Source organism: Hippocampus comes, unplaced genomic scaffold (assembly GCF_001891065.2).
Source record: "Hippocampus comes isolate QL1 unplaced genomic scaffold, H_comes_QL1_v1.1 scaffold174, whole genome shotgun sequence".
Lineage (NCBI taxonomy): Eukaryota > Metazoa > Chordata > Actinopteri > Syngnathiformes > Syngnathidae > Hippocampus > Hippocampus comes.
In genome coordinates, this window is record NW_017805983.1 from 4242581 (window position 1) to 4262496 (window position 19916).

The following is a 19916-nucleotide window of genomic DNA, read 5'->3' on the forward strand; positions in this document are numbered from 1 at the left end:
CACACACACACACACACACACACACACACACACACACACACACACACACACACACACACGCGCACATGAGGTCGGCTTGCAATCGTCCCACCCTGAAATTCACATATAGAGACACCAGAATGATGACACACAAACTTAGATTGGGTCAGTATTGGTGCAACAAATGCAAAAAGGGGAGGGAGGTTTTGTGGGGTTAGGGGGGCAGGAGTGTGAGGAGGTGAAGTGGCTCAGGCGGTGATTGAGTGGCAATCTACTGAATGGCCTTCCCTTGCTGCAAGGAGCTCAGGTAGCAGTCCATGGTGAGCGCTCTCAAGTTAGTGTCAGGTATCAGGTAGCTACTTGTCCGTGTCTTCAAGGCAGCCGCTGCTTGGATGATGTTTGCAGTTGAAGGAGCGTAGCATGGATGAGGAGGAAAGGGGAGGGATCGTTGCCTTTGATCTGATGCGGAATATTTGAGCAACAAGCAAAATACATTTAGTTAGGCAAATGAATCACCTTTTCGGTGTACATGTGAGTGTGAATGATGTGGTTCTCCCGACACACCCTGCCGGTAAGTGCAGGGAAAATGAAATGATGGATAAACCGAACCCAACCATTATGTGAAAGCTTTCGATGCAACCTCAATTTCTAGGCACTTCATTTTCCCTTGCTCATTAAACTTTGTACAACTAGAAATGAAAGTGTCATGGTTTTATGGACCTTGCTCACATGTCGTGCAGTAGACATTGGAACAGAAATATAATGATGAAAGTGCATTATTTTGTTTTCCCAAATCTTCACAAGAATGGTTTCCATGATAATGCCAATCACTATTGGTGATTGAAAAAAAAAAAATATATATATATATATATATGCACTGTGACCATACATGCATGCTTGTGTGCGTCATTCTTCATGATACCATCCACAGTCAGGGTTTCCTGAAATGAAATTCGCACATATCCAGAACATTGCCCATCACACATATAAGCACAGACTAAATTTAATCTGTGAGATTTATATTTTCATTGCCGTAGCTTTGCTTTTGTGTAATATCAAACTTCAATAGAATGCACTGATTTGCTCGCTGACAGCCAATCAGAGTGGTCACTTGTCACAGACGGCTGACATCATTTTACATACTGCAGTTAATGGCTCAATCAAATCATATCTAAAAAGCTTTATGACAAAAAATGTGTGAAGTCTTCACAATTCTAAATGTTTCTTTTTAGTTAGGTTTGTTACTTTATTTGTTACTTAGGTTTGTTACTGCTAGGAATGTGTGTGTGTGTGTGTGTGTGTTTGTGTGTGTGTGTGTGTGTGTGTGTGTGTGTGTGTGTGTGTGTGTGTGTGTGTGTGTCCAAGATAGTTATGTGTGCATTTTTTAAAAATTAAACAATGACTGTGGATGGTATGATAAACAATGACTTCTCAGTCATGTTGTTTGCTTGTTTTGGTGTGAAAGTAAGATTTTGGTTGAGATTAATAAAAGAACCAATTGTTAAGAAAGACACATGATTTTAGGATTTGCATTCAGCTCATATGCACATTTATTCTTTATGTAGTGATTATTAAAAAAATGGCAGAACATCAAGGGGTCAAAGAATACTTCATTCATGTGAACATGGAAGAAAAATCACAGACTTCCAAATGTTCCCTTAGGTGTGGAAGAGGGTGGCCAGAGAGCGACAAGGTCAGAGCCATGCTTGGCCACTGCGTAGCTCCACCTCTGGTGAGTGAAAAATGGGCAAAGACTGAGAACAATTTCTTACGTAATTGAAGAGCGTGAACCTTTTGGCCACGGCGAAACCTAAGCCCAAGTACACTCAGCCCATATCTACCACTCCAGCATGCAGTTGGCAAGCAAGCCATGCCTACAAAACAAAAATTGCATGTATCTTGAACAGAAAAGCTCAGCGTCATTTAAACTCCCCAGTGTTATATATTTTGTGCCGTTCAGGCTAATGTATGAAAAGTTGACACGCAAAGCAATTACGGGCTTCGAGACCAGCAGGATGTATGTGCTCAAATGTCTGTTAGTGTGAACCATAGGCTGAAAAAACGTGTACAACTGTGTTTAATAAACAGTTCACCTTCCCTCAAGTGTCTCTGTTATATGGTCCCACACACCGGGAGCAAGGCGGAAACCGACAGTATTAGATGACACAGATGCCCGTCTCCATTGTTCTGAAGCATGTTAAGTAGCTTGCTAGCGGCTAACCCAGCACTTGAGTCAAACATACTTGAGTGTCAGATAAAGGTAGAGTCGGTCTTGATTTCAGCACATTCAGCGGAAATGCCTGCGGCGCTCAAAAATTGGAAGGAGGGCACCTATTTTTCACGATTTTGCAGCCTGATTTCATATTACATATTTTTAAATCATTCAGATTTGGCAGGCTTGTTTAGACGACTCTCCTCTGTTATTAAGAAATTTTATTTTCCCTCTGATGGGACTTTACATGACTCTTCAGGAGTAAAAGATGTGCCATGTTTTTGATGGACAGGCCTACTCCGCGACTGTATTTTAATAGTGAACACTTTGGTGGTACTTGTAGAGGCCCATTTATCTAGTTATGTATTTATTTGCTTGTTTCTTTCTTTATATATATTTCGAGGTGGTCTAAAATGTTAAGTAACTGCTACGGGTATATAATAATTCACTGACGGACACTACTAACTTTTTTCTGGAGGGACAACAGGATCAGACTCGGGCTTGGAAATGCAGAAGACAGTGAAATGAGTGCCTACTCTTATAGTAAATATACAAACATTTGCATTCGACAGAGACTTGGTGTGCTCACTCACATTACACATCTACTATAGCTTTGCATGAGGCACTCATGATACCTGATGATACTGTCATATATTAATTGGGTCATATCATTGTCAGATAACATTTTATGACGTAGCAGAAGCAGAGTTTGACCGAAAGAATACTGACACGCAATCATGACAAAAAAGGATGAAGCTAAAGCTAAAATAAGAGCGAGGCAGATTGAAGCAAGACTTGAGACGGGTGGAAGACCAGACATGCACACGTTACAGTGTGTGTGTGTGTGTGTGTGTGTGTGTGTGTGTGTGTGTGTGTGTGTGTGTGTGTGTGTGTGCGTGCGCGTGCGTGTTAAAGCAATCGCCTTGGGTCAGACAACTAAATAACTTTTAAAAGATGACAGAGCTCCGCGAACAGGAAGGGGAAAGGTGGAGAGTGCAGGGAGTGGGAGAACATGCCGGTGGATGCAGTTTGTGTGCACGCCAGTGGTAAGGACTGTGTGTGTTTGCATGTGTATGCAAAGGCTCGCACTCTCTTGAACTGTCAAAATATTTGCTCAAAGGGCTTTGCAGTAAAAGAGCGTATACATAAAGCATGGCTTGATACCATGGCACACAACATATTTAAAATGACAACAGATAGAGGGAGCAAAAACAGACATTCCATTACAAAGCGGGAGAAAAGAGAGAGGGCGCGCGAGTGGGAGAGAGAGAGAGCATGAGAGTGACTATGTGAAGAACAGCTCTCAAAGAGGTTTTGTGGGGCCATAACAAAGGCCCCTCAGAAAACACAGTGACATAGGAATGTTAATTAATTAATGAGGAACTATTGAGCCTCCAGAGAATGGTAGAGAATGAAAGCCAAAGATGGAGTGGCAGAGACACAGGTTGGAGTCACAGAAAAACTCGGACAAACTTTTTATTTTTATTTTTGCGTGTTAAGTGGTACGCTTGTGTCTTAACTTTCTCAGTGAATTTGGTGGCAGAATGGTATAATCCTTCCTCAAAGTTGCATGTGTGCATTTGCACGTGCGGAATATATACCAATACTGTCCTAGTTGCAAGGGGGCACCTTTGACATTTCTTTCCTAGTCCAATTTTCCTGCATCACACAAGCAAACAACAAATGTTTTTAGAACACTTTACCCGCACACAAGGCCGGCGAGTGTGCCACGACACTATCAGCAACTATACACACTCATAAATAATAGATAAACTATCAAAGGTTTGATTAGCTCATCTAAGATCAATGGTACAATTTTTATTACATGATTTATTTGGTGTTTACAATCAAGGTCACTGGAATCACAGTAACAGGGTTGCAAATCCGGACGAATGTTAGCTTTTCCTCAGGAGTAGAAGCTAGCTTTTTAGCTAGCTGTTACTGCTCACCAAGAGGACAATTTTACTTTGGTAAATAAGTCAAGATTTATTTATTTTTAAACAATTGTCTGACTCTGATCGTATGCATAACAGGGTCGCATGAGGTAGAGTGAGACATTCAATCAACTCTATTTAAAAAAATGTGAAAAATAGAAGAGCCGACATACATTTTCTCTACCAATATTTTTTTGGAAAACTGTTTGATGATGTCAAGACCAACATATGATGTGATTCACTGCTTTCCTCTATTTCTACCCTGCTAAAAAATTAAGGATATATTTAGGATAAGTGGTTTGGAAAATGGATGGATGGATGATTTAAAATTTCATGGGTGGGACTTAAAATGTCCTCTAATTCTGGAATGACCCTTTTAATAAGCGCCTCTCCACACAACACTAGCAACATTTTCTGTGTGTGCTTGAACACTTGCTGTCACATGAGTGGCCTCTCTATGAGTTCAAAATCCCAACAATCCAGCAGCAGAAACCCGAGAAGGTGCAACTTACGAAACCCCACATTCTAATCTTTCTAGTGGCGGGGGGACGCTGAAGTGTCAGAATTGCACTTTCCTCCAGTCACAGTTCTTTGTCATCTAACTGTGACACAACAGCCAAAACAGACTGCCCAAGCTGCAGTCCTCTCCTTCCAAAGTTTTCTCCTTTTTTTTCAGCAATAAATGCTCTCTCGCTTCCATTCATAAGGTCCCCCGTTGTCTCACACCAAAACTGTATTGCCCCCCGTCCCCGCCCGCTTGCGTGCCCCTTTCCCAAACAGCCATTCTCTTCACAGTGAGCTTCCAAGCAAAATAAAACAAGGCAAAGCAAGGGAGAATGAGAGGGGAGAGTTTAGGACTCAGGGGCCCCTCCCACCTCCGAGAGATGCTCCAGCCCATCCCTAAATTGTGGGCCAATGAGAGGAGCTCGTTCGGCACTCATGCGCTCCTTCTACAATAGGTAAGGAGTGGGAGGCAGAACGAGAGAGATATATTTACAAGAGAGAAAAGGGACGACAGTGTGCATTTTCTTTGGGGGGGATAAATGATGAGAAACTAGAGGGCACGCGGGGAGGAAATAAAGTTGGAACTACAAGACAGGATAAATGGGATGAAGAGTTTGTGACAGCAGAAAGTGCAGAGCTCCCGAAGAAACAAGCTTGTCTCATACGTTGCGTAGGATCCATCATTAACAAAACAAAACAAAACAAAGGAAGCCCAGAGATTGCTTGTTTCTCTCTCCCACCCCAACCATATCGGCTACAGCAGAGAGACGGATCAGAGGAGAGTGAGCCCACAGAGGAGAGGCATTACAGGTGTCCAGGCAGACAGGTGGACAGTCCGACATGCTCGCCGCGCTTCTTTTTCTCTGCATAGTGGACGGAGTAGGAGCATCCACACCTGGAGTCTGGGCTTATGACCGGATCCAGGACAGGCAAAGAGCGGCAGCAACGCTGTGCCCGTCGCCATGCCAGTGCGAACAGGACACTATCTTCATCATGGTGGACTGCTCGGAGTTGGGACTACCGTCCGTGCCAACCGACATCAGCCCTCTCACAACCTACCTGTGAGTAACATAAGCTAGAAAAGAATGCACTCCTCCGTTATCTTCTCTTCCTGCCTCCGTTTTTTTCGTTGCCCTGGTCCGTTATTGCTGAGGCCGAATGTTTGCAATTTCTAACGCAGCGCTTGTGTGTCAGACTGTTTTAAACACACAAAGACGCACACTCTGGGGAAAAATGTCAGTGTGAGCAGGCAACACTAGGCTGCAGGTGTCACCTGGAATGGCGACATTAGCAGCTTGTTGATAAAAAACGTTGAGTGTGTTTGTCTTGACGCCTAGGAAAGGATGAATGGACCACTTTCTTCAGGGTCGGGTTTCTGAGCACCAACTGGGGACCAGTTGAGGCAAGGTGCATGTGACGGTGAATATCCTGTGCTTGCACATAATATCACATATGCAGTGTGTACCGTAAACTTACGACTACTGTGTATCTTATTTGTTCTCTACTATTCAGGTGATATTCTAAACCGCAAGCGCAGTTGGCAAAATATGTCAGCGCTTTGATCTTGAACAGGAATGAGCTACTATGTTTTCTGTCAGTCCTCTTAGTCGAGAGATTAATGACTCATTAGGCAAGCTTTCTGAAAAAGTTCAGATTTTCCCCCCAAACGCGCGTTGGAAAGACATGAGACATAACGTGAACTTTAGGACTATTAGCAGCCAAAGGAGCCGCTTCCCACCAGGAGTGTCAAAGTGAGAGCAGAGACGATGTACAGAACGTGAAAGACTTTCTTCCACAGCTGCCAGAACTTTCAAATTGCTTTTCGACACAGGCCTCTGAGGACAGATTAGAGGCATGCCTTGATAACTGATATTGAGGTGACTGAAGTAAAATCCAGGAAACTGTGATGAAGCAGTCACTCACACGGGGATGGACAAGTTTTACAGTGGTGGTGCGGTGGGGTGTAATTGCAACGGGTAAGGAAAGATCAAAAGTTGATGTCATAAAAAGGCCATTGGATCACTCTGCGTGAATGATGCCTGAGTCCACATCTGTGATGGTCGAGTCCAATTTCCACATATCTTACGTTGACTGGGAATCCACGGGGTCACATCTATTCAGGAATTGCTCAATAAAGCACACCCACCGGCGCTGACCTGAAACTCCTTCAGTGCACTACTCTTTCCTCCATGCCTTGAACCGCACACACGCACGCCTCCAAAGATACACCCATGAACGCAGCGCAGTCGCTACAAACATGAGAGTAATTGTTCATTTCCCTTCATTACCTAACACTGGAACTGGACCAATTAGTGAGTTTGAGGGGTGATTTAGAACAAGATAAATAAACTCAGCAACCAACCGCACACGCCCACACACAGTCACACCAACACACATGCTTACTACAGGAGGTAAAACATCACGATGGCCAAGTGGGGACAGTGGGAGCGTGCCGCCAAGTGATATACACATGCACACACACACATACACACACACACGCACGCACGCACGCACGCACGCACGCACACACACACACACACGCACGAGATTCAAAGATTGCCATTTCGCTTTGGTGATAAACATCAAATCACACAAGCGAAACATCCTCTTCGCCTGAACTCCATGCAAACACACACACACACACACACACACACACACACACACACACACACGCTCGCCCTGTCACACATTTGCATACATAGTGGACGGAAAGAACACGGCATAGAAAAGTACAGTTTCTCATGTTGCATTGGCCTGTGAAAGATGACAAGAGTGACAAGTGAGCTCTGTCTGCAGAACTTGGATCAGCCTCCCGGTACAGAATGCTGCGCGTTTGCAGGTCACAAGGATTTGCTTGGGAACGGTCCACATGACGAACCTGATCCACATGAGGTTGTGAAAGTGTATGACATCATACAACCATGTCAACAGAGAGCGCTTCAAAGTGTGCCCAAATGTACATGCCGGAGGCCAATCAAGCAATGAATCCCTCGTCCTATTTTCTGGTGTTTATTTGCACACTTGGCCGAGCTCTCGGTAAACAGGTAGATGCATGATTTAATTGTAATCATTTCAATATCCTATTATGCAGGTAGACCTTGGAGAGGTATTTCAATGGTGCCCGTGTGCAAATCCGAGCAGAGCGGGCTGAGATTTCTGATGAAATTCATATCTGGGGGCGATGTATGAAATGAGCTGTCATGTGAGACGCGAAAAGCTTCTTTGATATGAGATGAGAGGAGAGAGCTTCGGGGTATGCGTCTCCTTGTGTGCGCTTTAATAGGTGTTGAGCTTGAAGACATTGCTCATGGGGCACAGATCAGATGAAAAGGAAAAAAGAGACTTGGGCACGATCTCAACATGTCACTTCACTCAGTTTTGTCCACAGAAAATCAAATGTTCTCCTCAGGGAAGGGATTGTAACTACGTCGGAGCCTGTCTGTGACTGGAATTGAGCAGTGATTAGGTGCTTTTTTTTTTAATGCTGGTGGTGAATTTCTAATGGAAACTGCAGCAAGTACAGTACCAGACAAATGAAAACCATATAGTGTGTGTGTGTGTGTGTGTGTGTGTGTGTGTGTGTGTGAGTGAGTACATGCAAGCGCACGTGAAGACCACCCAGCCTGCTGAGGGAATTGTTTTCCAGCCAGTTGAAATGAAGCAGGACAATAAAATGAACAGGAGGATGAAAGGAAAAACCTGAGTAGAAGAGAGGTGAAAATTAGAGTATGACTGGAGACCATTTGAAAGCTGCCAAAGAGTCACACATCACACGCACCTATTTATATGCTTCTTCCCCCCCCCCCACCCCACACACACACAACTTCCTCCCGCTATGTTGTGGCAGTAAATGAAACTGTCATGTGCGTGTCATTTTGTTATTATCTTGATGGAATGATTCCTATCATGAGTGACCGGGGTCACACTGTAAACATGATGTCTGAGACAGGCAGATAGAAAAAAAAAAAGAAGGGAGAGGGAGCGACAGACAGAGAGAGGTAGAGAGGTGAATGGGGGTGGATTGTGCGAGGTACAAGAATTGCAGAAAACAAACACAAAAAGAAGAAAGAGCAGTCTGTGCGCGTTTTTTTTTTTTTTTTTTGGGAAACTGTCAGCGGAGGGACCTCTGACTCACTATCAGCTCCAGCATCAGTCTCCCTGGCTCCAGACAACTGCGTATAGTAGCCTCCATACTCATTCACACGCCTCCCTTGGCTCACCCAAATGCCCTTCTTTATTTACCACATTCATTTACGAGACATATGGCTGGACTTTATTGGCAGGTGCAACAAGTGTCGCTTTGCTGTTTTATTTTTTTTGTACTGTAAAAATGCCTCAACAAAATGCAGTCAAAAGGCATCCCAAATTTTAACGCCATGCACTGGAGTTACATGGACAGCAAAGCCTACGATCAGATAGGAAGGATAATGCAACTCTGATTTCAAAAAAGACAAACAGGGTAACGAATGCCCTCACAAAGAAGGGGAAGTTATGCTGTCTTTCACTGTCACTTCTTTTGTTTCTTCCTTCCTGGAAAAGATGAAGAATCTGCAGAAGTAATTCCTCATTTCTCTCCCATACATTCCCGTAAAGAGCATGACAGCCACTTCCGTCGGATAGAAAATGGATATTTGTGCCTGAGGGGGTGTTGGAAAGGAGTGGGCAGTTCGTGTTCTGGCTTATGGTTTCCTGACATCAATGTGGGAAGCTCTTAAATATCTCTCAGGGACAGACGGCAGGTAGATGCACAATGGACACAACAACATTTCTCCAGGGGAGTGGTAAGCAGAGAAGAGACAGTAACCACGGTGTGCTCTGCGGCAAAAAAAAAAAAAAAAAAAAAAGATCTCAATCGCAACATGGCATTTTGAATGGGAACTTAAGTGAGGATGTGGCACAGGGAGGTCAATTTCATCAGGTGATTGTGTGTGCACCTGAGCTTTGGATGTTGGGAACGATGGACACAAAAGTAACAGTTCCCTTTTGGAATTTGAGTGATTTTTGGTCTGTGGAAACATGCTCTATTATCGTTTACTTATTATTTACACAGACTTCGTATCGGTCTGTCGTTTTAGCTCTCCATTTACCGGTCGATCTGTGTAACTACCCTTACCTATGGTCACGAGCTATGGGTCGTGACCGAATGAACGAGATCCCGGAGGAGTCGACTCCGGTCTTCCTGTGTGGGGTTTGCATGTGATCCTCGTACCTGTGTGGCTTTTCTCTGGGTTCTGCCGGTTTCCTCCCACAATACAAAAACATGCATGGCAGGTTGATTGGGCACTCAAAATTGTCCCTAAGTATGAGTGTGAGAGTGGATGGTTGTTCGTCTCTGTGTGCCCTGCGACTGGCTGGCAACCAGTTCAGGGTGTCCCGTGCCTACTGCAACTGGGATAGCCTCCAGCATGCCCCGCGACCCTTGTGAGGATGAAGCGGATCGGAAAATGGGGTTTCTTAGACCATAGATGGCAAATTTATTGGTTTCAGTTTCTTTTTAAATGCATTCATTTCAATTTCCTTTATTCTTTGAAACAATATTGAAAGAATTAAACACCATGAAGTTCAGCCCAGTTTTTCTTTATAGTCCCATTTGTCACTAAAGAAAGACAAGAAAGCCTTCAAATCAATGGCCCCCTCTAACTGGAACACTGTAACTGCTAATATTTGGTTGTTGTTTTCGCACCTTATCTTTAAAAATACTGTATTTAAAGCCCAATTGTCAATGTTAACAATGATAATTGGAATGTCTGTCATACTACATTATTTTATTTTGATCTTATGTTTATCTTACATTATCAGGAAAAAATTAAGAATTACATAGTCACACTAATGTATTGGACGGAACCTTTTGACGACCAGCAGTAAGTAGTTTTAAAATAGTTGAGATCGTAATATATAATCGGACCAACAGTGTTTTGGGGACTTTGGTCTCAAGCTACAGCTATAGAGATCCGTGACGGACAAAAGTGTACCTACTGGGTGACTCCGTGTATGTTTAGAAGCACAGTACTGTGACACATGTATGATATGGGGGCTTGGAATGTGCTGCCTGTGACGTGAGGATGAGGGGTGCCTCTGACTGAGAGAATTCAGAAGGCCTACATGGCCCAGATTCCAATTCTGCCCCTTTGCAGGCCTTGGAATTCATGGGAATGTTTGCACGTGTGAGTGCTTGCATGAATCTGTAGTTCTCACTTTTCCACTACAGAGATGCCATTGTGTTCTCCAGCAAGGGAATAAATGTTCAAAACTGTCCTTAGCTGCATACGTGGATCTCCAACAAATACACCTGTAAGCTGTACAGCGGCCAATTGCAACTCTAGATGGTATTTGGGCTGCATAGCACATCAAATGGATTTCATGGCCATTTTACAACCTGTATCCAATAAAGAACAGCATTTCCTAAAATAGGCAGCGTCACGGTAGTCCGGGGTTCTGCGGACAGAATTGGATTCTTCAAACGTAGGCTCAAATAAGGATTGACAAAAAGGTTTCATTAATTCAAAAATGCGTAAGACCGACAAAGTACAACAAAGGATGCTGGTTACAATAAAGCAGGAAATCGCGAAATAAACCAAAAAGGCTTGCAAGAGGCAAGGATAAATATTGGCAAAATGTGCTTGTCGTAAAAGGACAAGAAAACCCAAAGTGCATACAATACAAACCGAGATTATAATTCTAAACGAAAATACTACTCACGTGGAACAAAGAAAATACGAGGCGAGAAACTTTGAGGCACGAACATGAAGCATCTAGCGAATCCGAGCAGTTAGATACAGCGCCGGTGAATTTTCCGACAGCAGTAGTGGGCGTGGCATAGCTTTTTAAAGGCAGTAGGTAATGAGGCCAGATTCATGTCAGGTGCGGCTCGTGAGGAAACGCCCACTCTCCATTTGGAGACTTAGGAAACTAAGCAAACAGGACAGGATCATGATAGGCAGAGGGCAAACTGTAACCGCAATCTTACGCTCTTGCAAATACCCAAACCGTTTAGTTTACTCATGTGAAAGATTTATACGGCCATCGTTCACAGGAAGCAAGATTGGTGGAATAAGGCTCCCATAAACCACGCCAACCACACATTGTGATCGAGGGATGTCTTACATACACTATACAGATTTCCTCTTCCCTTCGCTGTCAAAACACATTGTTCCCTCAAAACTGGACTTTTGTCACTTTTCAATTTGTTGGAGACAACTATGCACAAAAGCGGGCCACGTGAAGGATGGGATGTACGAACAAAAGGTTAAGGCGATGATTTCAAGAATAAAAAAATTGGAGGCTAAGTTTAAATCATATAGAAGCACCTATACAATGGTCACATCACAAAGTGCTGCCACTGCGTACCACACGTGTGTTTTCCATCGGCCGGGAATTGTGCTACTGCGATGAAATTGACATGTCAAAGGAGGAGGAGGAAAAAAATTAAATTGCTGCTTTTAACATTCATGGCACTGAGCCAAACTAAATACAGTATCTTCAAAATGACAGCAGCCACATGTCTTCAGTACTATATGGCAAGATTTCCTTTAATTGTACATGCTCTATATGGAGCAGTGAAGCGGATCAGTGAGAGAAGCGTTAAAGCAGCAGTGAGCCAGAAGTAGATTTCAAACTAGATCCAAGTCTCCTCCTGTTTCTGCCATTCAACTAAATGAAGCCATTGAGTCCAACACCAAAACACACACGCACACACACACACACACACACACACACACACACACACACACACACACACACACACAAAATCAGGTTTCATTACGGAAATTGCACCTGGGAATCTGCATCACATGTGCCGGACAGAACCACCTATCAGGGATAACCCCCTGATATCTTTGCTTAAAAGGAGCAAAATTGTAATCGTTCGGAAGTCAACAGCTTCATAAGACACAAAAATGAGAGGAAGAGCAGATTGGACATGTCATGTAAAGACCATGAAAATGTTAATGAACTACAAAGGCTCTTTTTGCCGACCCACAACAGCTGCCTGTCAGTCCTGTCCACATGTCGGAGGCAGTTGTATGTCATGTAGCTCACACTGTTCCAACACTTCCCTTTTCCATTACTGAAGTGCTTGACCTTTCACCCCTCCCCCTTCCGTCTTATGTGTGGGTGGACAAGAAGCCGACATAAAAGTGTGTTATGTGCCCTGTGCGCAGTATACCAGTCAATGAAAACTTCCCACAGGGCATGAACGGGTTTCCCATGACATGACCCAGCCACTTTCTCCACCCGGACATCCGGCTGTCATTCTGCCGAAAACGACAATCCCTCCTTTCTGCCTTATCGCTTCTTTTCTCTTCCTCCCTATCTGTTTCCTGTGCTCTTTTGTATCCGAGGCGTCCCTGTAGACATTCTTGTCCAGGTGAAAGACTTCCTCATCCTCTCTTTTGCTGTTTGTGGCCCGTGAATGAGACAGAAAAGAGAATAAGAGAAGGCCTGATAAAGAGAGTTGCTTCTGACACAATGGGCAACACACCCCTCTCAGGAAGTCGAGAAGAGAAAGAAAATATCTTTAGAGGAAGGAGGAAGCGAAAGACAGCATTGTAGCCTCCTTCCTGCCCTTTTTATGTATGGCCGCACATGCACGTGTGCGTGCAAACTTGTGTGAGCACCAGAGGAACTGAAAGTAGTTGGTCTATTAACAAAACAAAAAATGGGAAAAAGCAAACAGACCTCACCCTCACAAACCATTTAGGCCCCATTGAAGGCTGCAAGCACCTTAGCATTGACTAGCAGTCGTATTAGGTGGGATAAAAGAGCCTCTTTCATTGTGGCTTTGACTGCGTAAAAGAGGTAAAGCAGAGACTATCTGACTGGCTGAATGTGACAGAAGACCTTACTGTCATGGCGACAGTCAAAGACAGCCAAGGTGTGGCTCAAAGCATTGCAAATAAAGAAAAGTCCTGGCCTGTAGGCAGAGATCTTTTTGCTTTCGACTAGAATTTGATATGGCCACAAGGCTCCTTGCAGATAAGCTGCCTTAAAAGGAACAAATCTGATGGACATTATGAGCTGTTTTGTTGGATGAAAGACAAGGGAGTAATTTATTTATTTGCTGGTGTGTTTGGAAATAAAGGAGATGAAGGCCTGAGGGGATGGCTTTCGTAACGGGATCAGGTTATGTTTTAAAAGCGTGAGATCAAGCACAAGGGCAACATGCATATTTGTAGGAATGCCAAGAGCACTGACAGTTGATATTGCATGTCAAAACAAACAACAAAAGAAAAAAAAAAACACATACGGCACACTTGACAATAAAGTTGTATCCAATCCAATCCAAAAAACAAACAAAAAAGTCATTTTAGCTACTTGAAATGTTACCATACTATTCCTGTACATAATTTTCGTGTTGTTTTCAACTCATGTAAGTAAGTAAGAGGTCATGGCTTTGTGCCTTGTTCAAGGGCACAGCGGTAGTGCTGAGGAAGCGGACGGGCGTGTTTACACCAAGCAGTCCCAATATCTGCAATAGTTTACGAACCCTGCAGTCAGAAAATAAAGTCCTTATGAACTGAGCTATTGTTATCCTGATTATGATTATGATGCGTGCTTGTTTTAATTGTCGTGGATCAACGGATGTAAATTACTTGTTTGCTTATCGGTTTGTCTCAAAGGCAACAGAAAATCAATGATGTGGCCATGGTGACTTGACATTGGCTTCAAGCACTTTCCAAAATCTCACGTCAGATAATTCTCACGTCATCCTGAGGCTGCGCACAGCTATTTGAGAGCATATTTGTATGCAAAGAAACAAGATGTGATATGATCTACCCAATTTCTTTCTTTCCTCGGCGTTTATGATTATAAGGTAAATATCATCTATTCTGCAATTCGGACATATTTGCATGCAATTGATCATATTGTTATCTAAATCGTTCAATTTGAGACAACGGGCCCTGTTTTTGTGCCCACGGGTGGCCTTTTCTTTCTTTTGCTATTTTGCTAGATTAGCACAGATAGAAAAGCGCGTTTGCTCCTTTGTGGGAGGGAACACGTCTGACCCCCAATCAAACCGACTCTCAGGTCTTGCCTCCTCATTCTTGGCCAGCTTTGTCTGCCTGACACATTTCACAACTGAAGCAAGGCAAACACCTGCCTGCTGATCCAATCTGAGAGTGTATTCACCCACCAGGGTGGTCTGTCCTGCACTCTGCAACATTTCTAATTGTAGTGCTGGCGGATGTAGCTCAGGTGAAGTTCCCAGCATGAGTCTGGCCGTCTTTCATATGGCGTGATCAGTTGTTTTGTTGCGCTAAATCATCATACTTGTCAAGGACGGCCACCAGCTTGAGACTGTCCACAAAGGAGCTATGGGCACATTCACACCCGCACACAGAGAGGCCTTTGATCACAGGAATGATAACATACTTCAGTGGTTCTGCTGACGGCAAAAACGGAAATATGATAAATCACACAATTGTAACAACCGCCTTACGTAACTCCACGCTCGGGCTGAAATTTGAAGCAGAGATGGGAAGAGAAGCGGCACAAGATAAAGGAACAGAGGGCCCGGGGAGATGAATGTAAATTTCACCCTCAAGACAAACACCTTGCCACAGTTACCCAACAAATCACTTTGCAAAGTCTTCAAATATCCAGAACACGTACCTGCGTGCACACACAGACCGAACAACAGTGCATATCACATGGCATTGTTTATGTGAATATCAGAATGGATCGCGTGTCCTCTTTCACAGTACTATTGGCCTCGATTGATACTTAAACAGTGAGACATCAGATGACAGCTTTTGACAGTCATTCAACAGTTTGTGACGGGATGAGCAAGTGTCTCCTTGTCTTCAGAACATCATTCAACCTTAGGCAGAGATCTGAGGGGCTGATATTTCCTGTGTGCCTCTGCGAAATGAAAAATGTATTAACCTAAAGGAATAAATCTTTTTTTTTTTTTTTGGCATGATGCTCCGAATGCAGGAAAAGGCAACCTTCAAAATATTCACAAGAAAAATGAAGAAAAAAAAAGTGTCCAACTAAACCTTATTTATTTACGGTCTTTGCAAAAATACATTCTATGTACCAGTACAAGAGTCAAAAAACAGTACTCTGATTATTCATTCATTTTCTGATCCACTTTATCCAAGGGTCGCGGGGGGTGCTGGAGTTTATCCCAGCCGTCTTCGGGCAGTAGGCGGGGGACACCCTGAACCGGTTGCCAGCCAATAGCAGGGCACACAGAGACGAACAACCATCCATGCTCACACTCACACCTAGGGACAATTTGGAGTGTTCAATCAGCCTGCCATGTATGTTTTTGGAATGTGGTAGGAAACCAGAGTACCCAGAGAAAACCCACGCAGGCCCGGGGAGAACATGCAAACTCCACACAGGGAGGCCGGAGCGGGGATTGAACCCATGACCTCTGCACTGCAAAGTCAACGCGCTAACTGGACCACCGGGGCAGTACTCTGATTGATATTGCTGTATTGGAATAAGCATTAAACATTCATCAACGTAAGGTGGCCGTCATGTTCCGTGAAAAAGCCCTGCACGTCAAACACTAAGATGGCAGCCGCCATAAGTGAGTGGATGCAATATTTTAAGCAGCAGCTAATGAAGATATGCACAAAAGTTTTGACATCTCGTGTTTAAACACACACAGATCCACATAGCAATATTTTCCATGTATGATTTGGTGGAGTTTAACCTGCAATTTTACCAACCGCATCTGCAGGCTCGGTGGAAAACAATATTGCAGGAGGTGTGAAAATGAATGACAGGCATCTCACCACACGGACCCCAGCCTCCAACAAACAGCAATAATATTGTCCAAGCTACACCTACACATGGAGTCTCACACAAGAATCCCATCAAATTGGAATCGAGAAGCCACGCGTTCTAATTGTCGGACTCCTTCGTACATTGCCGAAGCTGCAAAATAATCGAGCTCTTTTTCTGTTTTCTGTTGCGGCCGTTTACTCGCGCTGAAAGTGTCTGCACGCTGCAGCGCCAGCCGAAACAATGCACATGTGGTAGTCATCAATCATAATTATCATGGTTTAAAAAAGCCACAGCTGTTATTTGATTTTAAAAACAAGCCATAGCGCAGCGCCTTCCAACGATATGTCAAGTTGTCAGCAGAGGCCTTGGCCTGTGGAGGAGAAATGTCTCCGTGTCTCTCTCTGGCTTCCCAGCGAGCTCGTTGGAGAGCAGAACAAACTGAGCCACACTCAACCTTTCCCTCTGACTCACCGTTGTGTCTTTATCTTAAAACATTTTCCCCATTGCGGCTTGTTTATTCTGTCAGAGCGAAGTCGCCGTTATGGACTTTTTGCGTGACGTTTGTTTATGGCTTCTTTAATCAGGAACAGATAATGGAGAGTTGTCTTCATCTGTCGGTGCATCCTCAGAAGCGGAGTCAAGTCTATGCGTGTTGCGCGTGCGTAGCTTTACTGTTGTTGAAATGTAGCAAAGCAAATCAATTATATATTTATCATCTCATGTTACGATTAAGGTGTGTTGGCATATAACTTGGATGTCTGTATCATTTATAAGAGAGGCCGGTCACGTTGTTATTGCTTATTTGTCGTTGCTACGGGAAATCAAGAACAAGTTGACTTTGTTGCATTCATTTTCAAATCGCTGAGTGGGGCTTTACAGAAAAAAAGAAAAGTAAAACACAAGACAAACATGTAACATGACATCGCCGGGGTGTTGTTATTGCAAGGGGAGACCAGTCCCACACTATGGGTTAAATAGAATGTCTGGTATGCTTATAGAGAACATTTTTTAGTAAGAAGTAATTAGAAATGCAATTAATAAATATGTCAATTGTTGATAAGAGCGACTACGGAGGGGAACGAACTCGTGTGGCGCGAGACTTTGGCTCTGATGGAGTTCAATCTCCATATGGGAGCGATTGAAACAAGATTTCAACTTTTTACTCATGAATTACAATTGAATTTGATCACATTTTCTATACGCCCCATTTCACTTTGAACTGTTTTTATAATCAGTTAGACGCAGAGCCTGTTGTTGCCATGTGAGAGATGAAAAGCACTTCTAATATAATTTGTAATTCTGTCACTTGTGGAGGCTTGCAGCTTTCCACTACTTACTTATTTATTTTTAATCAGATCATTGCTACCTTTTTATGGCACATTGCCCCAGCACGTCAATGTGCATTTGCACTCTGAGCTGCTAACACAAGTCTATTATGCCATTCCAGTATAAACAAAAATTTCAAAGACTCATTAAAACATAAGAATGGAGCATATCAATAAGTAACAGCCAAGTTGAGCGGAGTAATGGTAATGCCATTAGTGCAATTGGAAGATGAATGGCCTACTTTGCAGTGTGACACAATGTCATTAGAGAAACAGCTACTTTTCCGATTAACACTAGCTGATTGCACTCAACATAGGTGTCCTTGAGTGACACCTTGAACACCTCTGAGCTCTATTGCGCTCCGGGGTGGAGTGGCTGGCAGTGGGGTGGTTCATAAGGAACATATTAAATGTCAGAGCAGCTATAAAAAGGCTATTTAATTACAAACATAACACACCCCTTGGCCAAAGGTTATGCAAAATGTTGCAAACTCATCATACAGCAAGATACCCCCCTGCCCATGTATCCCACCTGCAAAAAAGTGATAGTGCTGAGTGTGGAACTGACTGCTTCACATTAGCTCTTATCCTTGACAAGGTGGTATGGAGTTGTCAGATTAGTGAAATAGGAATATAAATCAATTTTTTTTCCCACATACCTCTGCAGGGGAATATAAAGATCACACCGGTGTAACAACGCATTCAAGCCAAGTTTGGCTCACTTGACAAACAAACAGCCAGCGTAGTCACAAGTCAAAGCTCCCAACTTTTGAGGGGCTTCCTGGAGCGCAGTTCACACTTGCTCGCCTGGCGGTCTGGCTTCATCAACAATGGTTAACATCAAGGCCACAAAGAAACTCGCATAGTGTGCGTCTCCGTCTTGAAGATTCAAGCAAGACTCTGTGGACTATAAAGGCAAAGAGCGCTGACGTAACCCGTTTTGCATGGTGTTTGTCAAAAGGCCCGACATGACTGAGGCACAAGGTTAGAAGCGTTTTCTTCCACACGCTGACCTACACGTTGTCACTGTATAATTTCAAACTGTTGCACTGAAGGATCTGAGCGTTCCCCTCCCTAACCCCAGTGACCCCCCACCTGCGTCAACATCAACCCCCAACAAATGCTTAAGTTGCTGAGGGTGCCAAAGATTCAGAGAGGTGGAGCGTGTCTCCCTTATAGCAGTGAGCAGAAAGGTTGAATGACATGGCCTCGTTTGGGGTGGGGTGGGAGGAATGGCGGCGCTAGCTATGAAAAGAGACTGAGGGGTCAGATCAGAGGAAAGTTGGAGTGAGACATCTGGAAAAGCGAAAGAGTCATTGGGAAGAGGAGGAAATTAGCTGCCCAACAACGATTCACTGGGGAAATGTTCCTACAGTTCCCTCTCCTCCTCCTCCTTTAACCTTCACCGAACCTCTGATCCTCTCTGTGTTTTACTCCCTACTATGGATGATTGATCACCATCTGAAATACAGCTCCTCAACATATAATTTACACGGCCCGACAATCTTCAAAGACCATTGATAAGTTAGCCCGCGCGTTGATGGATACTTTCATTCTGTTGTTTCTCTCTCCTCTCTTTAGGGATCTGAGCATGAATAACATCAGCGAGATCCAGCCGAGAGCCTTCCACCGACTGCACCTGCTAACTGAACTGTGAGTAGGGAATCCTTCAGCTCAAATGCAGTTAATAACCTATGGTCACAACTCATACATGACAAAGAAGTCATAGCCTGAGCGGCTGATCTGCGCTTCCCTCAGTGACAGCGATTGATGGCTCTGGCTTGCCTCTCATCTCTCCTACTGAGAAACTTCCTGAAGCAAAACCTAGCGCGCTCTGGAATGACTGCTCAAAGGAACCTGATATTCATTTCGAGTGAATATTTTGTGCTTGTAGCGTGAAGCATACCGCAAAAATCCCATGCAATGTTTCTGTCCCGCCAGCTGCGCAGTAAGCATAGCTCACACACACATAGGTCTGAGTTGATGCAAAAACAGCTACGCGAGCATCATTAAAACTGTTTTGCTATAGCTATTGAGACATCCATCATTGTGAATACTTGGAGCAAGTCATTTCAAGACTTTCTTTTATATATATATATACACACACACACACACACACACACACACACACACACACACACACACACACACGGTATTTCCTGAGGTGAAATGGTAAATTACCAAGCAGCAGAAAGTCTCACTTTAAAAAAATAAAAGACCCTG

At 43.7% G+C, this 19916-nt stretch overlaps 1 protein-coding gene across 2 annotated transcripts in view; it reads left to right on the forward strand.

Annotated features, from left to right (window-relative positions):
• The first annotated feature begins 5081 nt into the window (after positions 1–5081).
• lgr6 (leucine-rich repeat containing G protein-coupled receptor 6) overlaps positions 5082–19916 on the forward strand; it is a 35629-nt gene continuing 20794 nt past the window's right edge. For both annotated transcript variants that reach the window (XR_002170715.1, XM_019891572.1), the window contains exons 1-2: positions 5082–5690; positions 19275–19346. Coding sequence is in view for 1 of the 2 variants with exons in the window: in XM_019891572.1 (XP_019747131.1) it covers positions 5470–5690; positions 19275–19346 (293 nt within the window). In the remaining variant the exon portion in view is untranslated. The remainder of the gene's footprint in view (positions 5691–19274; positions 19347–19916) is intronic.